Raw genomic sequence first — 21,444 nt, 5'->3', positions numbered from 1 at the left:
GGGGAGGCAAGCTCGAACCTTCATTTTAACAAGCTCCCCAAGTGGCTCTGGTGCGGACGCATAATCCCGAACCACATTTTCAGAAGTGACGTCCTAGGCCTTGTACACAGCATTTCCCCCATAGCTGCCAGAGTACCTGAGGCAGATGAATGCCCTCAAAGGCCATGCAGTGTTCCTCAGAGGATGTGGTCTCTGCAAACAGCTCCAGCAAAGTATAGCGGCTGTCAAAATCCATGTGCTGCTCGATGCCATCTTGCTGGCTCAGTGACAGAAGGACGTGAGCCCGACTCCCTGTAATCCATACCCAGTCTGTATCTTCTCAATCCCCAGTACTTCCCCTGCCTTTCCTAAACTATCTATCTCCTACCCCAGGGGCTTTCAAACTTCTTTGCAACTGAGACTCTCTCAGGAAGGTATATACATTTTACTTGGTAACCTGATATAAATACACATACGTACAACTGAAACATATATTTAATGCTACATAACTTATCTTGCCAAGTGCTACCTACTAGTTATTCTACATTAAAAAGTGTTGGTTGTAACCCACCAAACTGATTTCACAATCAACAAATTTCAACCCACCACTTAAAAATATAAACCTACCCTAGTCTCTTCTCTGCCACTGCACTGAGAATGGACAGATAAGCCAGGTACTATTATTTTTTCCTATTTATATACCTGTAATAGTTTATTAATTTATACTCCTTTTTTTTTTTTTTTTTGCATTGAATTGGTATTCAGCAATTCAAGAACTAGTTCTTACAGAGTTGGGCAATCCCTCCTCTTTCCGTTTTTACTCCTCCTGGCCCCAATTTCTCCAGTACTTTCCTTCTTCCCCTGTCTCTTACCAGCATCGTGGGCTGCCAGAGCCTGCAGCATCTTGCCAGCACTCCGACGGATCTGAGGCTCAGGGTTGCATAACATGTGCATAAGCAGGTCCAGGGCTCCTGTCTCCCTGAAGACCCCAGTGAGGGGCCCAATGCTGGCATAGGCACTGAGCACATGGATGGTGTGGAGCACAGCAGCTGTGAGGCTCGAGGTCCCACCTTCTGCCAGCTGCCTGGCAGCCCTGCGCACCAGTGCCCGCACATCAGCCTCCATCTCTCCCATTGCTGTGTCATCCAGACCTCCGGGATCGCAGGAAAAGCTTCCTGAACCCCCAGCTTGTTCATGCTGAGGTCCCTTAGATAGAGCCCGCTCACCTAACAGCATGGGGCAGTTGGCGTAGACTTCGGGGGTTGACAGCCACATGAGGATGTGCTCTGTCCTACCCTCTTCCACACCCACTCTGCCCACTTCCCCACACTTCAGAACACTCCATCGGATGAGGTATTCAGGATGCCCATCATGCCCAGGCCGCTGTCGAATAAGCTCTTCAGGATATGCCTGCAGCTGGGGCCCCAAGGGCACCATGACGTCCCCAGCGCGCCGTTCCCCCACCATCCTGACCTCCTGGGACACAGAAGGAGAAAGATAAAGGTAATGAGGGCAAAGGAAAAGACTACACCGACGGGGTGGAACCTTGAGACATAGATTGGGTGCAGGGTGGAAGTTACAGGCCAAATAGAAAAAGCCAAGCATAGGATGCAATATATAACGTGAACATACTTTGGGATTTATAAGGAAGGAGAATGCAGTGGAAACAACAACAGGATGAAACGAAGGGGTTTAAGAGATGGAAGAGGTTACAAGAGAGGATAAGAAGAAAAGGGTAACAAAAAGAATGACAGTTAAGCAGGACAGTCTGAGCAGAAGAGCAGTATGGCTGAGGGCTACAGATCAAGACTTAGAAGGATAACATGGGTGGGCAGACAGGACAGCAGCATGGGAGACAGTGGGGCAGAACAAATGTGGATAGTCAGGATGCAGGAGGGGTAGGAGAGGGAGTAAAAATGACAGCATAAAGCTGGAATGTGGATATAAACGAGTGGGCCATAGCAGATAGAGAAAACAGACAACGGAGGCTGGGCAGTGGGCACCCACATCCAGATAACTGGATGGGAAAGTGTATCAGAGTATTGTGAGCAGGAGAGGGGCTGAAGGGGCCAGATTATATTATAGGAAAAAAGACCAGGACCCACCTGGCACTTAAGCTGTATGTAGGGTGAGGTTCATAAATATGGAGATGGTGATCATGGAGTTGAAGGGTAGGAAATAAGGTCAGGAGATGATGAAGATATTAGAGACGCAATATGGCACAGAGGAGAGTCAGATTAAGAGTGACTTCGAATTCTGGCTCTTTCACTTATTCTGTGATTATTTTTTGGACAAGTTGCTTCATCCCTGAACCTCAGTTCCCTTCTCTTCAACATGGTAACAGTATTCATACCCACCCCATGAAGCTGTGGTAAAAACTAAGTAAGATCATGTATGTAAAGCACCTAGAGCAGCCGCTAGCACATCGTGAGAGCTCAGTAAACACAATCTAATATTCTTAGCTGGAGAAGGGAGGGGCAGTCCTCAGATAAATTTAGTCATTAAGCCAAAAGATGATAAATGGGAGTGGGAAGACGACTAAGCTGGTGATCAGGAAAAGGTATGTGTGATATAAAGCAGAATGGGGACAGTGGGGAGTGGTAAGAGTAGGAATGGGGGGGCGGGGATAGAAGACGACAGAAGAAAAGCGTGAAGAAGAGGGGAAACATGGGATGTGGACCTCAATGGGGGCAGGGGTCCTAGTAGTGTGGCGGGGGTCGGGGTGGGGTTGGGGGGACAAGGCAGGGAAGTGACTTAGCGACGGACAACCGATGAGCAGGGTGAAGTAAAACAACCGATGGGCTAAAGTGGGGGGTAGAAGCAGAACTATCATGGGCCTAGAACAGAAGCTGTAAACTGAGGTGTGGGGGTGAGGTCTGGACCTGGGGATGAGACAGCAGGTAGACGCGTGTAGGAAGGTCAGACCCAAGCTTGCAGACCATGGGGTGGCGGAGGCCACTAGGGCAGCGGAACGGCTTTAGGAGGCGGGGTGAGGATGGGGGGGCGCGGTCCGAGGAGGCTGACAGGACCGAGAGAATCTCAGAGAGCAAGACCTGGCTCCCGTCGTCAACCCCACGGAGACCGCGTCTGGGAGCGGGAAGGGAACGCGGCAGGGACTGGGTCGCCTCAGGACCCTCCTCTCACCTCCCACCGCCCGGCTTGGCCCTCGCTGGGAGCCAGCGGCCGGTCCCGCCGTCCTGGCCCCGCCTCTTCAGCAGCTCCCTTCCGGGTCACACCGCGAGGGAGGGCCCGGCCCCGGCTTCTACGGGTCCCCCAGCGGCCCACAGTCGAGCGTGGCGGAAGGGCGCGCGAGTGGAGCATGCGTAGTGGCCGCGCCGCTGCGTTGGGGGCGCGCTGCAGTCAGAGGCGGCGCTCGCTGTCGCGTTGCTCCTCGTTGCAGAAGTACGCAGCGCTTTCCCTCCATCACCTCGGAAGCAGCATTGGCATACAGTGGGTCGGCTTCCCCATCCACCAGAAACCTACACCTTCACCCCGGAGCTGTCCTTTGAGTTTTCACGAGGTCACGTGGCCATGAGTTTCCCAAACCCAAACTCCTTAAGCAGTGGTTTGACTTGGTTGAGTCACTTTACCTATAAATTAATATGGCTCATCTGTGTGTTGGCCTAAACACCTAACAAAACCATGCACAAAGATAAAGGCTCCAGCTCCCCGAAATGTTCCTTAGATTAAGCCGCAGGGTTATACAGCCCAAAGCTCCCCTTAGCTTTGCCCTTGTTCTCATCAAGCAGCCAGGCTTGCATCTCAGAGCAACGTTTAGAGTTTGATTCCTTTTCATTCTTCCCTCCCTCCCTACACGGAGAAACGGAGGCAAAGACCCCACTGTCTGTGCACAAAAATGATACATTTATTGAAAGAGTATTTTTTTAATACAAAAGAAAGCTCTGTACATAGGACTGTGACCATGTCCACTATTCCTGGGTCAGCATCCCAGGGGAAGTAGAAACCACTTACATACACACTCCACATTCATACACACACACACACACACGCACACACACACACACACACTCAGGCACACACACTTGCACACACATGCACACGCGCACGCACATACACACACGCACTCCAGAGCCACCAAGGAAGGGAAACACCAAGGGTTGCTGCACATATAAATGCCACCTCATCCCTGACGCACACATGTTCTCCCAAGGCCACGCTCACACAACACACATTATAAGCACTTTGCCTGATTCACTCACTGGGTCTGTCTTTCGTGAGAAGGAGAGGAGGAATTCATCAGTCTCCTTCCCTGGGTGGGGGAGTGGGGAGTCAGTGAATGATCGTGGAGTGAAACAAGAGCAGAGAAAGGGGGCTGGGCAGTTACAGACCTGAGTCCCAAGCTCCCCCACTCTCTGGCCCCTGATTTGCCATGCCCCAGCCTTGTAAGCCACCCATAAACCCCAGCTATCTCCAGGAGAAAGCCCAGAATGGTGACTTCCATCTTGGTACCCCAAACTGGGGCAAGACAGCAATGGGGGTTAGAGGTTACAGGGGTTCTCAAACATGTCGGCAAATCATCCCCTTGATAACTAGGCTGTGCACAAAAACTTCCCCCACCCCTTCACCTAATCACAGAAGCAGGATTGTTCTTCCTGAAGGCAGTCACAGGGGTTAATAAAACTCCACCCCAACTGCTGCCCTGTTCTGAAAAAAAGCTCCCTTTCTGGATATAGGGGTTGAAGGTAGGCTCTGACACAGGGTAAAAGACCCTCCCCCTATGCTGGCCCATCCTCAAGGTCTACCCCGTAGCGGGCAGAGTGGGGTAGGGCACGGCCCCTGTACAAATTACATAAATACTGAGGTTACACTTAGAAAAATAAAGTCATTTTCTTCAAGGCTTTTTGTCTTAATTTAAAAAAGTTACAGTAGCTGCTCACTCCCTGGGAGAGCTGCCCATTTCTGGCTCCCCTATCTCTATACTCAGCCCAAGAGCTGCTCCCGTTTCTTCTGCCCCCCATTCCTGCCTCTCACCCCCTCCCAGACCCCACCCTGCTCACTGCAACTTGGGCCCCAGGCAGCTGCAGGCCTGGGGGAGCGCAAGGCTGCAATGCCCATGTGTGTGGCACAAATGAAGTCAGTTGCCTCTACCTGACACCCTCCCACCCCCGCCCCCACATTTGGTCTCCCTCTTCCCTCTCCCTTGCAACAGCCCTAAAGGGCAAAAAGAGACCCAGGGCTGTGGGTCACCCTCCCCACCCCGTTGGGGCATGGCCTGAGGGCCCCTCCCCCGGTTTTCTCCTGGAAACAACCCAGGACCGGGCAATCCCAGAATCTCCCCTACACACTGGTGGGCCCCGAGCTCATGGGGTGGCTCTGTCCCCAGAGGCCCAGCCAGTTCTGGGGAGCCCCAGGGCTCCCCAGGGAAGGGGAGCTTGGGGAGGGAGGGGGACGAGAAAAACGCCATAAAAAAAAGTTTAAATATTTTAAAAATATATATTTATAGATTTGTTTTCACTTCGTCTCCTCAAATAAAAAGTTCAAAATCAACTTTAAGTAAAGCAGCTGGGAGGAGAGGGGGGGAAGACAGGGTGAGAGGGAACACTGGTGGTTCCCTCCAACCTGGGAGTCCCTGGAGTCCCAAGGGGATTGGCAAGGCAGGGCAGGGCAGATGGCCCCAGAACCCTGCTCTGTGCACAGGCCCAGTTCTCAGGAGCTGCAGAGACAACGGGGCGGCAGCGTGAGGGAAGAAGCCCCATCTCCCCAGGTGGCTCCCTGAGGGGCAGGGGTAGGGCTCTTTTTGTCCAGCCTGTGACAGACACAGGGCTGACACAGAGTCAGCAAGGCTGGGAGAGGACCCCAACTGCTTCCTCAGGGGGAACACGGTGCCTAGTCCCACAGAGGCCTATGTGTGGGAAGGTGGGGCACGGTCCCATTGGATAAGCTAATACTCATGGCAAACATGGAGCCAAGCTGGCAAGGGGAGTCTGAGGAGGGAGGACAGCCCCACCATCAACAGAAAATGGGAGGTGGAGCTAGGAGGGGAGGGTGAGGGAGGACGGGGTGGAGGGCAGGCTGGCCCATTTCTTTGGCTGGAGTGAGAGGGCTCAGTCCCGTGGCTGCCCACTCCTCCTCCCTGCCTCCCTCCTGCGGCCCGTCAACGTGTGTGTAAAGAAAACGTGAAAAGGCAACAATAAATAAGTGGTGCCATCCCTTGGGCCATCTGTCCAGGGCGGCAGGGCGGATCAGTCACTCTTGGTGCTGTGGGCGGCGTCCAGGTTCACCACCTGTAACTCGGTGAGGTTGCTGCTGCTCCCAGCCTGCTGCCCTATCACAGCCATCTGGAGGGAAAAGGATGTGTAAGGAAGAGGGACCAGCCAGGGGAAGCTCCCACTGCTTGCCTGCCTGTCCACCACAGGCCTGACCAGGAAAACAGGCCTCCTGACTAGGGATCTTGGCTTTGACCAATAGGTAAATTGAATCCCCAAGGTCAAGATAAAGAAATGGCTGGCTGGCTGGCTGGCATGGGGTGAAGGGTGCCCCCCACCTACCTGGTGAAGCTGAACTGCAGAAACAGGGATCTGCACTGTCCCAGATGGTGCCGTCAGGAACACCTGGGGGACACCACCTGCAGTGGGAAACCACAAAAGATACTCAAATCGCCTGCTCAAGTGAAACTTCCAGATTATCGGAGAAGTGATGATAAATGCACAAGTGACCCTGTAAGCCTCAGACGTACGTGCCCAAAGGTGAGTGTCCAAATGTGTCCGTGTCCATGTGTGCATGTAGGTATGCGTTTTCAAGTATGCATATGTAGCCTAGTGAACAGCTATGGGTGTCAAAATATATGTGCAAGCATCTGTGTGTGTGTGTGTGTGTGTGTAGGTATATGTGTGGACATTCTAGTTTGTGTATGTGAATGTGTACATCTAGGTGTATATGTGGGGGACCATTTGAGTATGTGGGTATATAAAGGAGGAAATGGTCCTCCTTTTCTCAGCCCCACCCCACAACTCACCTTGTTCCTGGACCTGGCTGTGGGACACCTGCATGGTGGATGGCGCCTGGGAGAAGGCATTGAGCACGGTGAGGCTGCCATCAGCCAAGCCCGAGGTGGGTGCATACATCACCGCATGGGGACTAGGGTACATCATGTGGCCGCCCACAGTTGTGGGCACGGATGACGTCATGATGGTGGCGGGCAATGTCACTGGCAAACACAGACACACATCTGTGAGGTTGGCACTGGCCCCCATCCCACTCCCAGGAATTCCAGGACTCCAGAGCCCTCATGCCACTTCCCAGGTCAGAAGTGGGAGAAGACTCATTCCTCTGCTCCCTTTCATCAACTAAGCAAAGCCTTATTTTTTTCTTGAACACAAGAGCACCAACCTTTAATTGTATCCTATCACATTGTACCATTCAGTTGTCTATCTGCTGAATTCTTTGTTCCAAGACCCTAAGGCCCTGGGAAAAACAAAGATTACAATGACTGACCCACTCTAAGGAAACTCACATACTCCCTTTTCAGGGGGTTCCATTATCCCATTTTTATTTGTTCTCACTTCTCCCTCTTTCTAAACGTGTGGCTAACAAACTCATCTTTTAAACATCAAACGTTAACGTGCATAAGGTCACCTGGGATCTTGTTAAAAAGCAGATTCTAATTCAGTAGGTTTGGGGTAAGACTTAGGAGTCTGCATTTCTATCAAGCTCCCAGATGATGCTAGGCTTCTGTCCATAGACCACACCTTGTGTAACAAGACTGTCACTAACAAGAACCTAAAATTAATTTTATTTTGAAAGTGTCTCATCATTTCTGAAATGACTAGAGACACCAAGAGGAATTACAGCTACTCAGAACCTAGGATACCCTCCCACAAGGAAACTGCTTTATAAATCTTTCCTGATAATTAAGCAAACATGTGTCTTTGGGCAAGTAACTTCTTTCTGGGCCTCCAGCTTCTCATCTGAATGAAGAGAAGCGTGGCCTCAATGCTCCCTAATTTCTTCCTGGAATCCATAGCCCTACCACAGGGCAGGATTCCAAACCCAGCCATCCTCACCTGACTTTCCCATAAGGATTAGAATAAGGGTTAAGCCAAATGCCTCCATCTCCACATTAAGAAATTCTCAGACCTTAGTTATAGGAGGGAGATTGCTGGGCACTTTGCTGCTAGGCCTCATGAATGAGGCAGGGCAGGGAGGTGAGAGTTTTGAGCTATACCTGTCCCGCTGGAGGAGGTCTGCGTGAGGTCTGTGCTGCTGTCGCGAGAGGGAGACGCTTGCTGTGGGGCCTGGTGCACCTGAATGGCCTGCACTGGGACCTGCTGGGCCACTGCCCCACCTATGAGACACAGAGACTTACTCATGTTCTGTCCTACCCATCTACCACCTGCACCAAGCACCCACAAACAACCCTAGGCCCAGGGTCTGGCACACTGCTCCCCAACTCCCATAGCTATCTTTCCTGGGAGCTAAAGAGGCCCTTTGTGTCCTGAATCTTGTCTCCATGGGTTTCTGCCCTCTGCTCGTGCCCTTCCCTCCTCCTCCCACCCCAGGCCTTGCCTCTGCCTCCTTGGTTGACATAGGAGCTAGCACTGAACCATCAAGGACATGACCTATCCTCCACTCAAGGTAGGGAAGTGGTGGAATGTCTATGGTCCCTGTGGCAGTGGGGGGCACAGGGCTGGGCTAGCTAGACAAGGGCAGAGAGTATGGTTGAAACTTATTGACAAGGATAATAGGGGTCCCAGCGGGGAAGGGTGTGCCTACCAGTGGGACACAAGAGGCTTCTCTCAGGCTCTGGCCCCTGCCCACCCTCCTTCTAGCAGGGAAAGAGGTTCTCCTTGTGCCAGCCCTAAACCCACTCTTGGCACGCTCAGTTTGCCCCCTGTGACTTGACTCACCGGGCATGAGGGTGAAGCTGGTAGGCAGCTGCATGAGGCCTCCGGAGGAGACAGGGCCACTGCCTGTACTCTTCAGCACAGTCCCGTTGGCACTGCTGACAGCGCTGGGGCTGACGCTAGCAGACACTGGTGCCAGGTAGTTCGTGATGGGGAAGGAGGGGCCGCTGCTGACTTGCATGGTGGTAGAGGTGCTGGGTGCTGTTTGGATGGTAGAGGTGGTACCCGGCAGGTTGGTGACTGTGAACGCGGGTTTCGGTGTGTCCTACACCCAGAGGAAAGATGCAGCAGTGAGCCTCTACCGGACCCTGCCCCTGCAGAGGCTTTGTGTGGCGTGACACAACCCAGACTGGAACCAGTGAGCTTGGGTTCAAACCCCAGCTCTGCCATTTACCTGCCGTCTGACCCCTGGACAAGTTACTGAGCTGCTGAACCTCAGTTTCCTGTCTGTAAAAGGAGAAGACCTACCCCCATAGGTGTTGTGAAGATTAATAGGTTAACACACATAAAGTTCCTGACACCTAAAAAGAGCAGTAAGTATTTGCTGCTCTGCTGATGATACCATCCCAATTCCCTGAATTCTCTGCCCCAGTGGACTGTGGTAAATCACATCGGCTGGGGGACCAGGACACAGGGGTCTATTCCCGGCTCTGGCAGTGATCATCTATGTGACCCTGGGGAAATCACTTCCTCTTTCCGAGCCTCAGTTCTCCTCTTCTGTAAACATGAGGGGGCTGGGCTACTATGTCCTTTAAAAAATCTTTCCAGCTCTGATTTGCCAGGCTTCTGAGATAGGGACAAGAGTTTTTCAAGTAATTTAGGGTTTCAGAGAGATCTTGGGTGTTTGGCAATTAAGCACTCATGCCAAATACTTAACGATTTAAACTATCAATGGGATTTTTTAAATACATAATTTATTATTATTTTTATGTTTGTTTATTTATTTTGAGAGAGCACGTGTGCACATGGGGGAAGGGCAGAGAGAGAGAATCCCAAGCAGGTTGTCAGCCCGAAGCCTGAAGCAGAGCTTTATCTCACTAACCAGGAGATCGTGACCTGGGCTGAAATTAAGAGTCCGATGCTCAACCGACTGAGCCCCTATTAAATAGGCGCTCCTATTAAACTACCAAAGGAATTCATTCCTCCAACAAAGTTCCCTGGGAATAAATGAGCCCTACTGCTTCAAGAGTTTGCAATTACAGATGATATGCCAGTAAGAGGGGGTATCCCGGAGCACTGACCCTCCCCTCAGCGAGCCTTTGTTCTTAGAAGGGGAAGGAGGAAGCCACAAACTGAGAACCAAGCCCAGAGAACTGAGGGGGTTCAAACACTGGGGGTGGGTCAGTGCGGGATGTTTGCTAGGCAGCTGAGCTCGAAGCCTCTGATTGGCGAAGGCGTTGCTAAGGCAAACAGTGCCGCTTCCTCCGATTGGCCAGTTAGTGAAGGGCCACCCGGAAGGTGGGGCTCCCCAGAGGAGCAATGGAGGAAGCCCCGCCCCCCCTCCTTACCGGGAAGAGGAAGGGGGGGGCGTAACTAGGGCTAGCATCCCTAGCAGCAGCGAATACACTCCCTAAACGTGCCCAGGCCCGGACATCCTGAAGAGGTAGGCGGCTGGCTAGTAAGGTAGTCTCCAGCCCAGTCAACGAGCCCGCCTGTCGACAGTGCTGGGTTCCCAGGACCCTGGAGCCCACGAGTGCTTCCTTCCTACTCCCTGGCAACTCAGCCTGCTGCGAGGGCAGGGCTAAGCTACGCCCCCGCCCCCAGCAGGGAGACAGCTGGCGGGAGGAATGCAAGGGCCCTGCCAGGCGGGCGGGCTGCAGGCGGGAGGCCGGCCTGGAGCCGGAGCCGGCCTTATAAGGGCACGGAGGCCGCCCGCTTATCTAGGGGGCCGGCCTCCTGTCAGGATGGCGAGGATGGACACCTGTCCCCTAGGATGAGGGGCACTAACCCGGCTCCATCCCACCTCGGTGGGCACCTATCCTGAGTGAGGGAGAGACGGGGACCCCCTCCCCTCTCTGCCGGTGAAGTCCCTCCCCTTCCTTCCCCTCAGATAGGCGACCCAAACACACCTTGGTCTCCCCACTGCTGTCGGACTCCGACACCTGGTAGGTCAGGTCTGTCTCTTCAAAGCCCGTGGCACTCATTCTCTGGTCTGTGGTGGGGTCTGAACGGGGTGGAGAGTCTGGCGAGTTGAGGCAGGTCTGAATCAGTGCCTTGCCAGTCTCACTGGTGATCATTGGCTGCAGTTTGCGGGTGGCAAAGGTATACACATGGCCTGTTTCACTGGCCACCAGCAACAGCACCTGTGTCCCTGTCAGCGTGGACAGCTCATAGGCCTGGGGGTAGGGGGGGAGGAGATGGGTAGGTCAGCCAAACTATTTCTCTCTACCTTCCTTGGGAAGTAGGGAAGAAAAGAAATACACAGTGATCTCAACCCCCTGTCCGCCCCCCTCCGCCCCCCAGGGACCTTCCTCTCCAGTGACTGGGGCAGGGAAAGGGTCTATCAAGATATCTGGAAGTGAGCTGGAGAGCAGAAGAACTACCATGCTCCTCCTTTGAGGAGCAGCCACTGACCTGCAGATACCTCAGGCACAGTCACAGCCCCCTAGTGACAGAATATATAACCTCAGGGGACTTGGGGTGGCAGGGGGCAGATAGCTGCTCCTGACTACAGCTTAGTGCCAAGAGCCTCATGGAGAGAGGGCTCTCACCCACTCTTCACTGTCACAGGAACCAAACTGAAGTTGCTATCACACTGTAAGTCGCATTAGGGATAAGGGGCCACGCCAAGTAAGTTCTAAGCTGTCCCACGTTTCTTCCCAGAAACCACACGAGCCCTAACCTGTTGCCATTTGTCCTTCTGCCCTATAATACTGTGCTACCCCCTTTTTTCTTTCTTTGTCTTGATGCAGTAGCATCTGGAATGATGGGAGAGGAGACGGGGGCTAGATTAGCAGCTACCACCCTTCCATGAGCCCAGGAAGGACACCAAGGGTGGCCCCATGGATGGTATCCTTACTCTCCCAAAAGTTCCACAACCCACCTTGGAAGCAGCTCTGGTTTCTATAGGGGACAGAAATAAACACTATCCAATGTCCCCAGGGTTCTAGCTTGTTTCCCAGTTCACCTGCTTCCATCCCTTCCCATATCTTCTACACCTCAAGACGGCTCCTTTCCTCATCCCTATTGACTGGATTGCTGGCTGGAAGAGGAAGAATTTCTAGGTACCTCTGCAAACCTCCCTGCCTTCCCCCAAACTCCATGCACAGATTCTCCCTAGGGCTGGAAACACCACTTGTCCCAAAGGCAGATGGTTCTGAAGTCTGTCCTGCAGGGAGTGTGCAGGTTTCCAGTGGATGCAAAGGAAGACACATGGCCATCGCTCGACTCAGTCCCTGCTGCTCAGGGCAGCATCAGTTCTCCTGCTTTGCTCCCTTACCTGGGGCTCTTAAGCCCCATTGGGTCATCATACCTGTCAGTCCTTCCAGCCAGCACTACTCTTGTGGTGCCCACCTTCTTCCCACACATGCTGGCTCATTGTTGTTACAGAGCTTCAGCCTCTTCACCTCCATACCTTCCCTTGGCCCCCTGCTTTTCCAGCACCCTCCCCCGAACACCAGAAGGCATTGGATCTAGTGACCCCCGCGTCTCATTAACCACCTTCCAAGCAGCCTCCAAGCTTCCCACAACCACTCTTCACCCCTTCACTCCTCAAGGGCCCCGTTCCTCTCTCGCGCCCGTCACTCCCACCTCGGCGCCTTTCCCCTCTTCTCTGGACGTTCGCGGCATCTCCCCTCTCCCCACATTTCCTTAGCGCCCCTCCCCTCTCGCCCTCCTGGGGTAACAGCTATACCCTCCCACACAGCTCCTGCAGACTCGCCGCCTCTCACCTCCGCCTCGGCTCTGCCTTCCTCCCGGGCTCCCCCTGCGCGTCCCCACCCTCCGTGTCCCCTGTGGCCGGCCAGCCTCCCGGCCCGGTACCTTCTTCATGATGCCCGTCTTCCTCTTGCTGAAGGTCGTGTAGCGCCGCAGTTTGTTGTCGATGAACTCCATCTTGATCTTCACGCGGCCCCGAGTCTTCTTACCCGGCTTGGCCCCGCTCACCGCGCCGCTCACCGGCCCATAGCCCCCGGTGGCCGCCGCCGCCGCCTCGGGCCCACCGACCACCACGCCGAGCTCCATCTCGCTCAGGCTCCGCTTCAGGCCGCGCCGCTCCGCGCCCAGCTCCTCCTCCTCACCCGACTCCGAGTCGCCCTCGCTGCCGCTGTAGAGGGCCCCCGCGGTGGGCGCCGGGGTGGTTGTCGCTGCTGCTGCAGCCTCCCTCTCGAGGCGGCCCGGCCCGAGCCCCGCGCCGTTCCCGGGAACCCGGCCCCCGTTAGCCCCGCGAGTCCCGCCGCCGCCGCCGCCGCCGCCGCCACCTCCCGGCCGCCCCGTCGGGGTCCGGTTCAGGCTGCCCCCCAGGGCCGAGCCCCGGCCCAGCGCCGCCGCGGCCCCAGCTTGGCTCGGTAACATGGCGCTCAATGCAGGAGGGCGGACGGGCAGTCAGCGAGGAATCGGAGCCGCCGCCGCCGCCGCCATCGGCTTCCCGGCTCAACCCGGCACTCCCGCTGCTGCTAGAGCCTCTATCGCTGCCGCCGCCGCCGCCGCCGCTGCGAACCCGGGGCCCCTGCACGCCCGGGCCGACCTGGGCCCTCACTTTCCTGCCCCTGTGGCCCGGGTTGCCCCAGGCCGCTCGGAGCGCCCCCTGTCCGTATGCTAGGGCGGCGCGCCCGGCGGCCGTCAGCGTCCCCCGGGGGGCAGGGGCTGCTGGCCGCGGCCGAGACGGCGGGTGGAGGGGGCCGGGACCACGCGCTGGCGGCGGAGGGATCCCCCGACCCTTCCCCCCATATAAAGAGATACAATGTTTCCTTTTATGGCGAGGCCGCTCCTTATATGGTGAGCCCCTGCGCCCCCGCCGCATTGGTCCGTGGTTCCGGCACCTCCGCTCCCCATTGGCCCACAGGGAGCGCTTATTTGCATAGACATACCGAACTCGCTGCTGTCATCCCGCGTCAGACGGCGACTCCGAAAGGGGAGGAGCCGACGCCTCTTAAAGGAACAGGAGAGGAGGTACGACTCCGCCCCCCTGACCGGAGAATGGTGGAGAGAATTGGGAGGAACCTGCTGAGGGGAAGCCTGGGAGTGGACCGGAGTTCAGTCCCGCGGAGAAATGCGAGCAGCACTAGGAACCCGGCATTAGAAAGGCTGGAAGGAAACACTGGGGTAGTTCCTGAGTGGATTGTGCGTGTTGCAGTAAATGATATAATGCAGCCCAAATTCCAAGGGAGTGCAGGGATTGGAGCACTTCCCCACGCCTTCCTAAGGGAGGCAAAATTTACTGGCTGAGCCGAGGAGGCTTGGGTCCCTGGCGTCCAGACTTGTCGCTTCCCCGCCGCTCCAACCCTTCCCCTCCCCCCGACTTCCTTTCCCTTTCCCTCTCTTTTCCAGGCAACGACACTTTCCCACCAGGCCGGCTCCCCGGTCCTCATTCATCATCCTATATACTGGAGGGATCTTTGGCAGACATACATCTGGAAAAGACCGGGGGGAGACAGTCGGCCTCCCAGTCCCCGAAGGGGGCAGGGAGACGAGATGAAGATCAGTGAAGACTTCCAGCTGCGGGCTGGGCTGGGGGAGGGGGTTGTCCCGGGGATAAAGCCCACCCTACCGCCAGTGCAAAGGCCTGGGAAAAAGTAGAGCCAGACAGAAAGTTTCAGCAAATAAGCCAGCCAGCCAGCATGCGCTCGCGCACACAAACGCATACACGCGCGCGCGCGCGCGCGCGCACACACACACACACACACACACACACACACACGCACTTACCCTTCTATGGAAAGCCCATGAAGGGGTGGGCGGTTAGAACTGGAGCGCTGCAAAGCCCAGGTTCAGGGTTTGGGTCTGGATCTCAGCTCCAAGGCCGTGAAAATATGTTGCTTGGACTTTGCAGTTACACAAATTACTCAAATCTGGAATCAGCCCCTTTCTAGCCTGCGCCTGGAAATAAGGGTTCGACCTCTCCAAACTCCATCATATTCCTCATTGTTGGTACCCATCCGCTGAGGTTCTTAATGCAAATTACATGAGATAAAGGCTAAAGCATAGAGTAAGTGGTCAGTTAATAGGAGCTCCTGGGGTAATCGATTCCTCCGTGGAATAAACATCGGGTTGTTTTGAAGGGGATGGGAGAGTGATATTTCCTTTCCTTAAAAATTTTTGTGAAGACTAAATAAAGTGGTTGGTTTTGTTTGACCCATTAGTGGTAGTGGTAATGAAATGAATTTAGTGTACTGCAACCAGCATTTAAAATAATAAATGAGTACCACAAAAAGCAAGGGCAAATATTTTTGCATGAAACTTTTGTTTGCATTATTGTTAGGTTGAACCATGTAAAATCGCCATTTTATAGATCAAGAGGGTAGCATATTGTCGATTTCATATGGCTCAATATGTGTGTGTACTTGGTGACGATGTCAATTGCATTTCTTACTGTGAGTCACAGTCCAAAGACTGAGAATACTGAAAGTATGTTCAAGTGATTTGTGAGACCTAATTGTGTGTGCGTATACACACACTCATCAAAACCCTAACTACAGGAAGGAATTAAGAGCTCCTACTCTACCCCATTTCCCAATAGTTTCAAAGAGGTTTTTTTCCCCCCTAATTTACTCTACATAACAGGTAGTTTTAACATATGGAATGTGTTAGCTCAAGAGGAAGAACAGGTCAAATACATAAATAGGTTCCAGAAGAGCTTTAGGGGCCACTAACGGTGCTTGCGCCTGTGATTTGCCTGAGCAGTACAGTCATAGAACCACAGCCCTGGGCTTTCATTCTTGCCTGACTTCTAAAGACTTTTGTGTTTGAGACCCCTAGTTTAGACACACGCATGGTTGATAACCCTTAGCAGTGGCACTCCAGAGGACAACTACTGTCTGCCACATCCACAGAGTGTGGTGTGGAATGAGCACAGTTCTTAGCTTCCCTTCAAATAGATTGACCTCTCCCACTTCACCCAATCCCTGGGCCATTGCACACCAGCATTAGTGCCCCAGCTCCTTTGCCTGATTGGGATGGCTTCATTTTACATAAAAATCTGGATTCTCTCAATTAGAATTTTTAGCAACTCCTAGTCTATGCACCCGCAAGAGCACTATAGTCCGGAGCTGAATTGAGTGGTGGCCACAGCAGAGGCTTCTGCTGTCAGGCTCACTATAGACTCCACACAGCTCACTGAGCTCAGATAAGTGCCCCGCCTGGCCTCTCTGGAATGTGAGTTTGGTGCTTCTCTGATAAGGCCTGTATCACAGTAACCCCTTGGAATATGGGTGCTCATGTCTACCCCTGACCATGAAGGACCTCCAGAGGGGCATCAGAATTCCAGCCAGATGCCCCACATACCACACCATTCCCACATTGACCTTTATTTCGTTCTCCTGATTTTTATCACCCAAATACCAGAACAAAAATTAAGGATATCTTTTAAAAATTATTATCACCAGAGGTGCCCACATGTCTCAGTTGATTAAGTGCCTGACTCTTAATTTTTTTTAAATGTTTATTTTTGAGAGAGAGAGAGAGAGAGAGAGAGAGAGAGAGAGAGACAGAGTGTGAGTGGTGGAGGGGCAGAGAGGGAGACACAGAATCTGAAGCAGGCTCCAGGCTCTGAGCTGTCAGCACAGAGCCCAATGTGGGGCTGGAACCCACAGACCATGAGATCATGACCTGAGCCAAAGTTGAACACTCAACCGACTGACCCACCCAGGCACCTCATGTGTCCAACTCTTGATTTCGGCTCAGGTCATGATCTCACAAATCATGAGATTGAGCCCCACATCACTGCTGTCAGTGCAGAGCCTGCTTGGGATTCTCTCTCTCTGCCCCTCCCCTGCTCATGCTCTTTCTCTCTAAATAAGTATTTTAAAAAATTAGGGGCACCTGGGTGGCGCAGTCGGTTAAGCGTCCGACTTCAGCCAGGTCACGATCTCGCAGCCCGTGAGTTCGAGCCCCGCGTCGGGCTCTGGGCTGATGGCTCAGAGCCTGGAACCTGTTTCCGATTCTGTGTCTCCCTCTCTCTCTGCCCCTCCCCTGTTCATGCTCTGTCTCTCTCTGTCCCAAAAATAAATAAATGTTGAAAAAAAAATTTAAAAAAAAATTACTATCACCAGAAGAAAAAAAAAAATTACCACTCTGAAAGTGTTTGCATTTGGAATTAACCTTTATGCAAGGGCTCTTCATGGAGAACAAGTCTCAGTTGTGATTGCAGCATTAGAGAGAATTGAATGGAAAAGAGGTTGTGACTCAGTGTGCCCAGGAAAAGTCTGAAAAGCCACACTCCAGAGACTACTGGTACTTACCACTGGAGAGCAGGGTTGGAGAGAGAGGAGTGTTTTTGCTTTATACAAGTCTGTGCCATTTGCCTTCTTCCATGACCAGTATTATTTTTTAATAATTTTTTTCTCTTACAATTAAGTGAAGAAAGAAAACCGGGTAGAGGTAGAATAAATGGATCTTGGACAGGGAAGGGGGTCCATATAGAGGAGGGCTCACAATGGACTGAGTAAGGGTGACTATTCTCCAAACATTGGTACCATTGATGGAAAAAGAGAACTTGGCTGAAGAAGCAGGTTTGTGAGAGAGAGAAGTTCAGTTAGGGCCCAGGGAAGCAGGCAGTGGGAAACGTCCTGTAGGAAATGGACAGCATGTGTCTACAGCTTGAGGCAGAAGCTAGAATTGGAGCTAATGCTCTGAGAACTGTCCACCCTGAAGGGCTGATTAAAGCCATGTGAAGTGAGAGGAGATTCCTAAGGGTAAGCACATGAGGGTAAGCACATGAAGAGAGCAAAGCCAAGGACAGAATCCAGAACAGCTAGCTCTGGGGCAGACAGGAGAAGGAAGCCTCAGCCAGAGCTGGAGAAGGCTGGTCAGAGAAGGTGGAGCTAAAGTACCATCATCAAAGTCAAGAGAGGAGAGTTTGAAGAGGCAGACGTAGCCAGCAGTGTAGCCACAGCCGAGTGGTCAAGGGATACCAGGAGTTTGTGATTGACCTTCTAGAGTAGTACCTTCCTAGTTCTTTGGAGTGCAACCCACAGTAAGAAATCATTTTTACATCATAACCTGTGGTGAGTTAGATCGTTGCTCCCAATTCTTCACACCCTGTGGTGGAATTAGATATCCAACATCCTTTGCCACGTGACTTTGCAGTACCTCTTACTGGGATTGACGTTGGGTTTTGACACGTGACTTGCTTTGGATGATGAAACACTAACAGACTCATGGATATAGGTGCATGCATGATCTGGCTTGACCCCTTGTGCTCTGGTCACTGCACGATAGCCTGCTCTAGGGCCAGCAGAGGAGACCCACACCAGACCTTCAGCCTAGAGCCAAGCCCAGCCCAACTGGGCTAGGTCCAGCCAAGATCAGCCAAACCTCACCAACCTGCAGATCCATGAGCGAGAAAAATAAATTGTAAGCAACTGAGATTTGGGGCTTATTGTACAGCACCACCACCCCAAAGGCTGACATAATCCAATATGTAGAAACATGTATCAAATATTACCAACAAAATTTTGTAAAAGAATACTTACCCTTAAGGTATATACAATGTACTCTAATAATTTCTATTGTTACTTTTTTTTTTTAACGCTGGCTACAACCCACATTAAAAAAAACACTCTTCTAGAAAAGTTGTTCTCAGATTTTTTTTACTCCAACACATCTCAGGGATATGACACACTGTATAACAACAAATAAGTGGCTCACTCACTAGCTGTGCAACCTCTGGGAAACTACTTGACCACCCCGAGCTTCAGTTTCCTAATCTGAGAAAGGGGAATGATAATAGAGTACAACAACTATAGAGTAGTTGCAGAGATTAAATGAGAATGACACATGTTAAGTGTTTAGCAAAGTCATTGGTATAAAGCAGGTATTCAATAAATATTAGCTATTATTTCCATTACTGAGAAGTTTGGTGAGAAACAGAAGGAACCAGACCATTTCAGAGTTAAGAATGAGTTACAGGGCACCTGAGTGGCTCAGTCGGTTCAACATCTGACTCTTGGTTTCGGCTCAGGTCATCATCTCACAGTTTGTGAGTTCGAGGCCCGCATGGGGCTCTGTGTGGACAGCATGGAGCCTGCTTGGCATTCTCTCTCTCTCTCTCTCTCTCTCTCTCTCTGCCCCTCCCCTCTTTGCTCTCTCTCACGCTCAAAATAAATAAACTTAAAAAACAAATTATAAAAATAAAAAAGAATGAGTTACGGACTCATTTCTTTGGGATGGGGAACCAGGCTGAAGCTATTGGAATAATAATAATAATAATAATAATAATAATAATAAAATTGATGACACCAGGTCTAAATAACAAAGGAGCAAGAAACCAGTTGAGGGCCCTCAACAAGGGCATCAATGAGACACCGAGCACCAGTTCTTTGCTCTGTTCTACCTGCTCTATCTCCCTCCTAGAATCTTAAAGGGACTCAGAGACCTGAATCTGTTATTAATTCCTTCTCCAATCCTGTTCTGACTTGTCCCCCACCCTGCCTCCTACCCTCCCCACCTGAGCATGAGGATTAAGCCAGCCAGCAAAGAATAAGTAGTTGGCAGTCAGAGGGTCACACAGACAAGAGGTGGCCTTGCGTCCTCAACCCGTATTCTAAACTGCTCTGCGAAACAGAGACAAAGACCTGTGTTTACTGGTTATTCCTGTCCAAACCCCACTAGACTTCATGAAGGCATGTGGCCCCTTCTGATAAGTGACGGAAGAAGGGACACCATCCATGGACAACGGCATGGAATGAGCATCGGAAGCAGGTTGTAAAAAAGGCTTCTTTATTGAGAGCAGCGAGTGTTAAAAAAAAAACAACAACAAATAAACAAACAACAACAACAACAACAACAAAGGTGTGAGGCAGGGGTGGCCCATCCTCCCCACTTCCTCCAGGGCCCACCCCTCCCTCCCATGCCCCCCACCCCACGCTGCAAGTACATACAAAAGCCGCCCATGGTGCATACAAAAAGGGCGGGTTATATAGTGTCAAAAGCTCCTGAAACTCCTTCATCTGCCAGGCACTTAGGATGAGGAAAGGAGAGAAGGGTGCGGGGGAGGCATGGGTCTGGGTCAGCGTGCACAAGTCCACGGGCTGAGGACTCACTGGTGCATCTTCCACAATCCTGGCACAGACCCCAAGGTAGGCCCCGTGGACTAGAACAAGCCAGGAAACTTGAGTATATTAAAGAACTCCCCTCAGATCCAGCTTAGCCCTCCCTGGGCCAAGTTGGCACGTGACTGGCAGAACTGAACCTGGTTAAGGGAAGGAGACCCAGGCCAGAAACTGGGGTTACCTGAGGCACCCACACTGTCCCTGGTGGGAGAAGGGGGGGCAGAGAATGCTGCCCAGCTCAAGGCCCTGGTCACTCAGTCTGGGTCTGAATCAGCCTCCCCAAGGGCTGAGGATGAGGAAGAGGAGGAAAGCCCAGGCCCTGCCCAGACCTTAATAGTGCCTGTGGTCCCAGGGCAGGGCCCCTAGGGACAAGGAAGACAGGGATCTTGCCCATCATGCTGTGGGTGCCCCTCAAGAGGTCCTCCCCTGCCCACACCATCCTGAGGCACGGCCTGCCTGGGCTCCTTCCTCAAGGCTTGCTGTCTGCCGGGTTGTCTCCCAAGGTGTTGGCGATCTCACTGAAGGAGGGCCGGTCCTTGGGGCTGAGGGCCCAGCAGCGCTGCATCAGCCGATAGAGCTTGGAAGGGCAGCCCTCAGGCTGAGGGAGTCTCGCCTTCCCAGCCTGCAAGTCTGTAGGGAAGATGGCCGGTGGAGCATTAGTCGAAACGTTTAACCACCTGTCTGACTCTGCGAGGCCTGCAGTTCCCATAAGCAGCCACATGAGGGCAACTCAGGGTCAGGGGCGCTTGCCAGTGGGTGGGCACTGACTCAAGGAGTGTGCAGGAAGTATCTTGCAATCAAAGGTGATGATTCCCCTGGCGCTGGCCCCGGGTCTCTCTGACTGGTGGGGAGAGGTCCATGCCACACGGGAGGCAGGCAATGCACGAGGACTGAAGTGGGGTCAATGGGCAGGCATCAGAGTAGCTGGACTGGGCACTGGGGTCAAAGACTATTTACCAACCAGTATATAAATATTAATTAGTCTTTCAGCTGGAGTGGCCATGCCTGTATACCTGCTAACACCAGCCCTGAGAGGTGAGGCAGGCTTAGTCAGCCCCAGGACCCTGAGCAAACTCTCTACCTGGAGAACATCTGCAATCAACCTCTGGAAACACAACTGCCTACCTGCCAGCACTTCATCATCTGCCTGTCCACCATGGGGCATCTCTCCATGGGTGAACACTTCCCACATCAGCACGCCAAAGGCCCAAACGTCGGACTTCGTGGAGAAATCGCCCTCCAGGATGGCCTCGGGGGACATCCAACGCAGCGGCACCCAGGCCTGGCGGAAGTGGTAGTACTCACTGTGGGAAAGAAGCATACACAGAGGTGGGGTGGGGCCTCCCCGGCTCACTGGGTAGAATGGGGAACACGGCCTGGGATCCCAACCTCAG

General features: G+C 52.8%; 3 protein-coding genes across 14 annotated transcripts in view; all 3 read right to left on the bottom strand.

Annotated features, from left to right (window-relative positions):
- Window positions 1–3,185, bottom strand: part of CUL9 (cullin 9) — a 37,231-nt gene extending 34,046 nt beyond the window's left edge. For 10 of the 11 annotated variants that reach the window (XR_007152085.1, XM_047858210.1, XM_047858211.1 and 7 more), the window contains exons 1-2: window positions 852–1,455; window positions 137–291 (exon numbers count right to left, since the gene is read on the bottom strand). Coding sequence is in view for 10 of the 11 variants with exons in the window: in XM_047858210.1 (XP_047714166.1) it covers window positions 137–291; window positions 852–1,446 (750 nt within the window). In the remaining variant the exon portion in view is untranslated. Of the gene's footprint in view, window positions 1–136; window positions 292–851; window positions 1,456–3,123 lie in introns of those variants that run through there. The other variant, XM_047858207.1, reaches the window with a different exon arrangement.
- Window positions 3,186–5,413: 2,228 nt separating this feature from the next.
- SRF (serum response factor) lies at window positions 5,414–13,723 on the bottom strand. Of its 2 annotated transcripts, XM_047858217.1 has the most exons (7): window positions 12,825–13,716; window positions 10,913–11,179; window positions 8,847–9,108; window positions 8,165–8,284; window positions 6,956–7,147; window positions 6,489–6,565; window positions 5,414–6,278 (listed from the first exon to the last, which is right to left on the bottom strand). In XM_047858217.1, the coding sequence occupies exons 1-7, from the start codon at window positions 13,353–13,355 to the stop codon at window positions 6,183–6,185; spliced, it is 1,545 nt and encodes a 514-aa protein (XP_047714173.1). In that variant the 5' UTR covers window positions 13,356–13,716; the 3' UTR covers window positions 5,414–6,182. The 2 variants fall into 2 exon arrangements, with proteins under 2 accessions (XP_047714173.1, XP_047714174.1); XM_047858218.1 differs by lacking the exon at window positions 8,165–8,284 and having other exon boundaries at window positions 12,825–13,723.
- A 5,978-nt stretch (window positions 13,724–19,701) lies between these two features.
- The window catches only part of PTK7 (protein tyrosine kinase 7 (inactive)), a 63,413-nt gene continuing 61,670 nt past the window's right edge, over window positions 19,702–21,444 (bottom strand). The window contains exons 19-20 of the mRNA XM_047860851.1: window positions 21,176–21,354; window positions 19,702–20,680 (exon numbers count right to left, since the gene is read on the bottom strand). Coding sequence (XP_047716807.1) covers window positions 20,520–20,680; window positions 21,176–21,354 — 340 coding nt within the window. The 3' untranslated portion in view covers window positions 19,702–20,519. The remainder of the gene's footprint in view (window positions 20,681–21,175; window positions 21,355–21,444) is intronic.

The sequence above is a fragment of the Prionailurus viverrinus genome, chromosome B2 (genome assembly GCF_022837055.1).
Source record: "Prionailurus viverrinus isolate Anna chromosome B2, UM_Priviv_1.0, whole genome shotgun sequence".
Lineage (NCBI taxonomy): Eukaryota > Metazoa > Chordata > Mammalia > Carnivora > Felidae > Prionailurus > Prionailurus viverrinus.
This window is presented reverse-complemented; position numbering and strand designations above follow the sequence as displayed.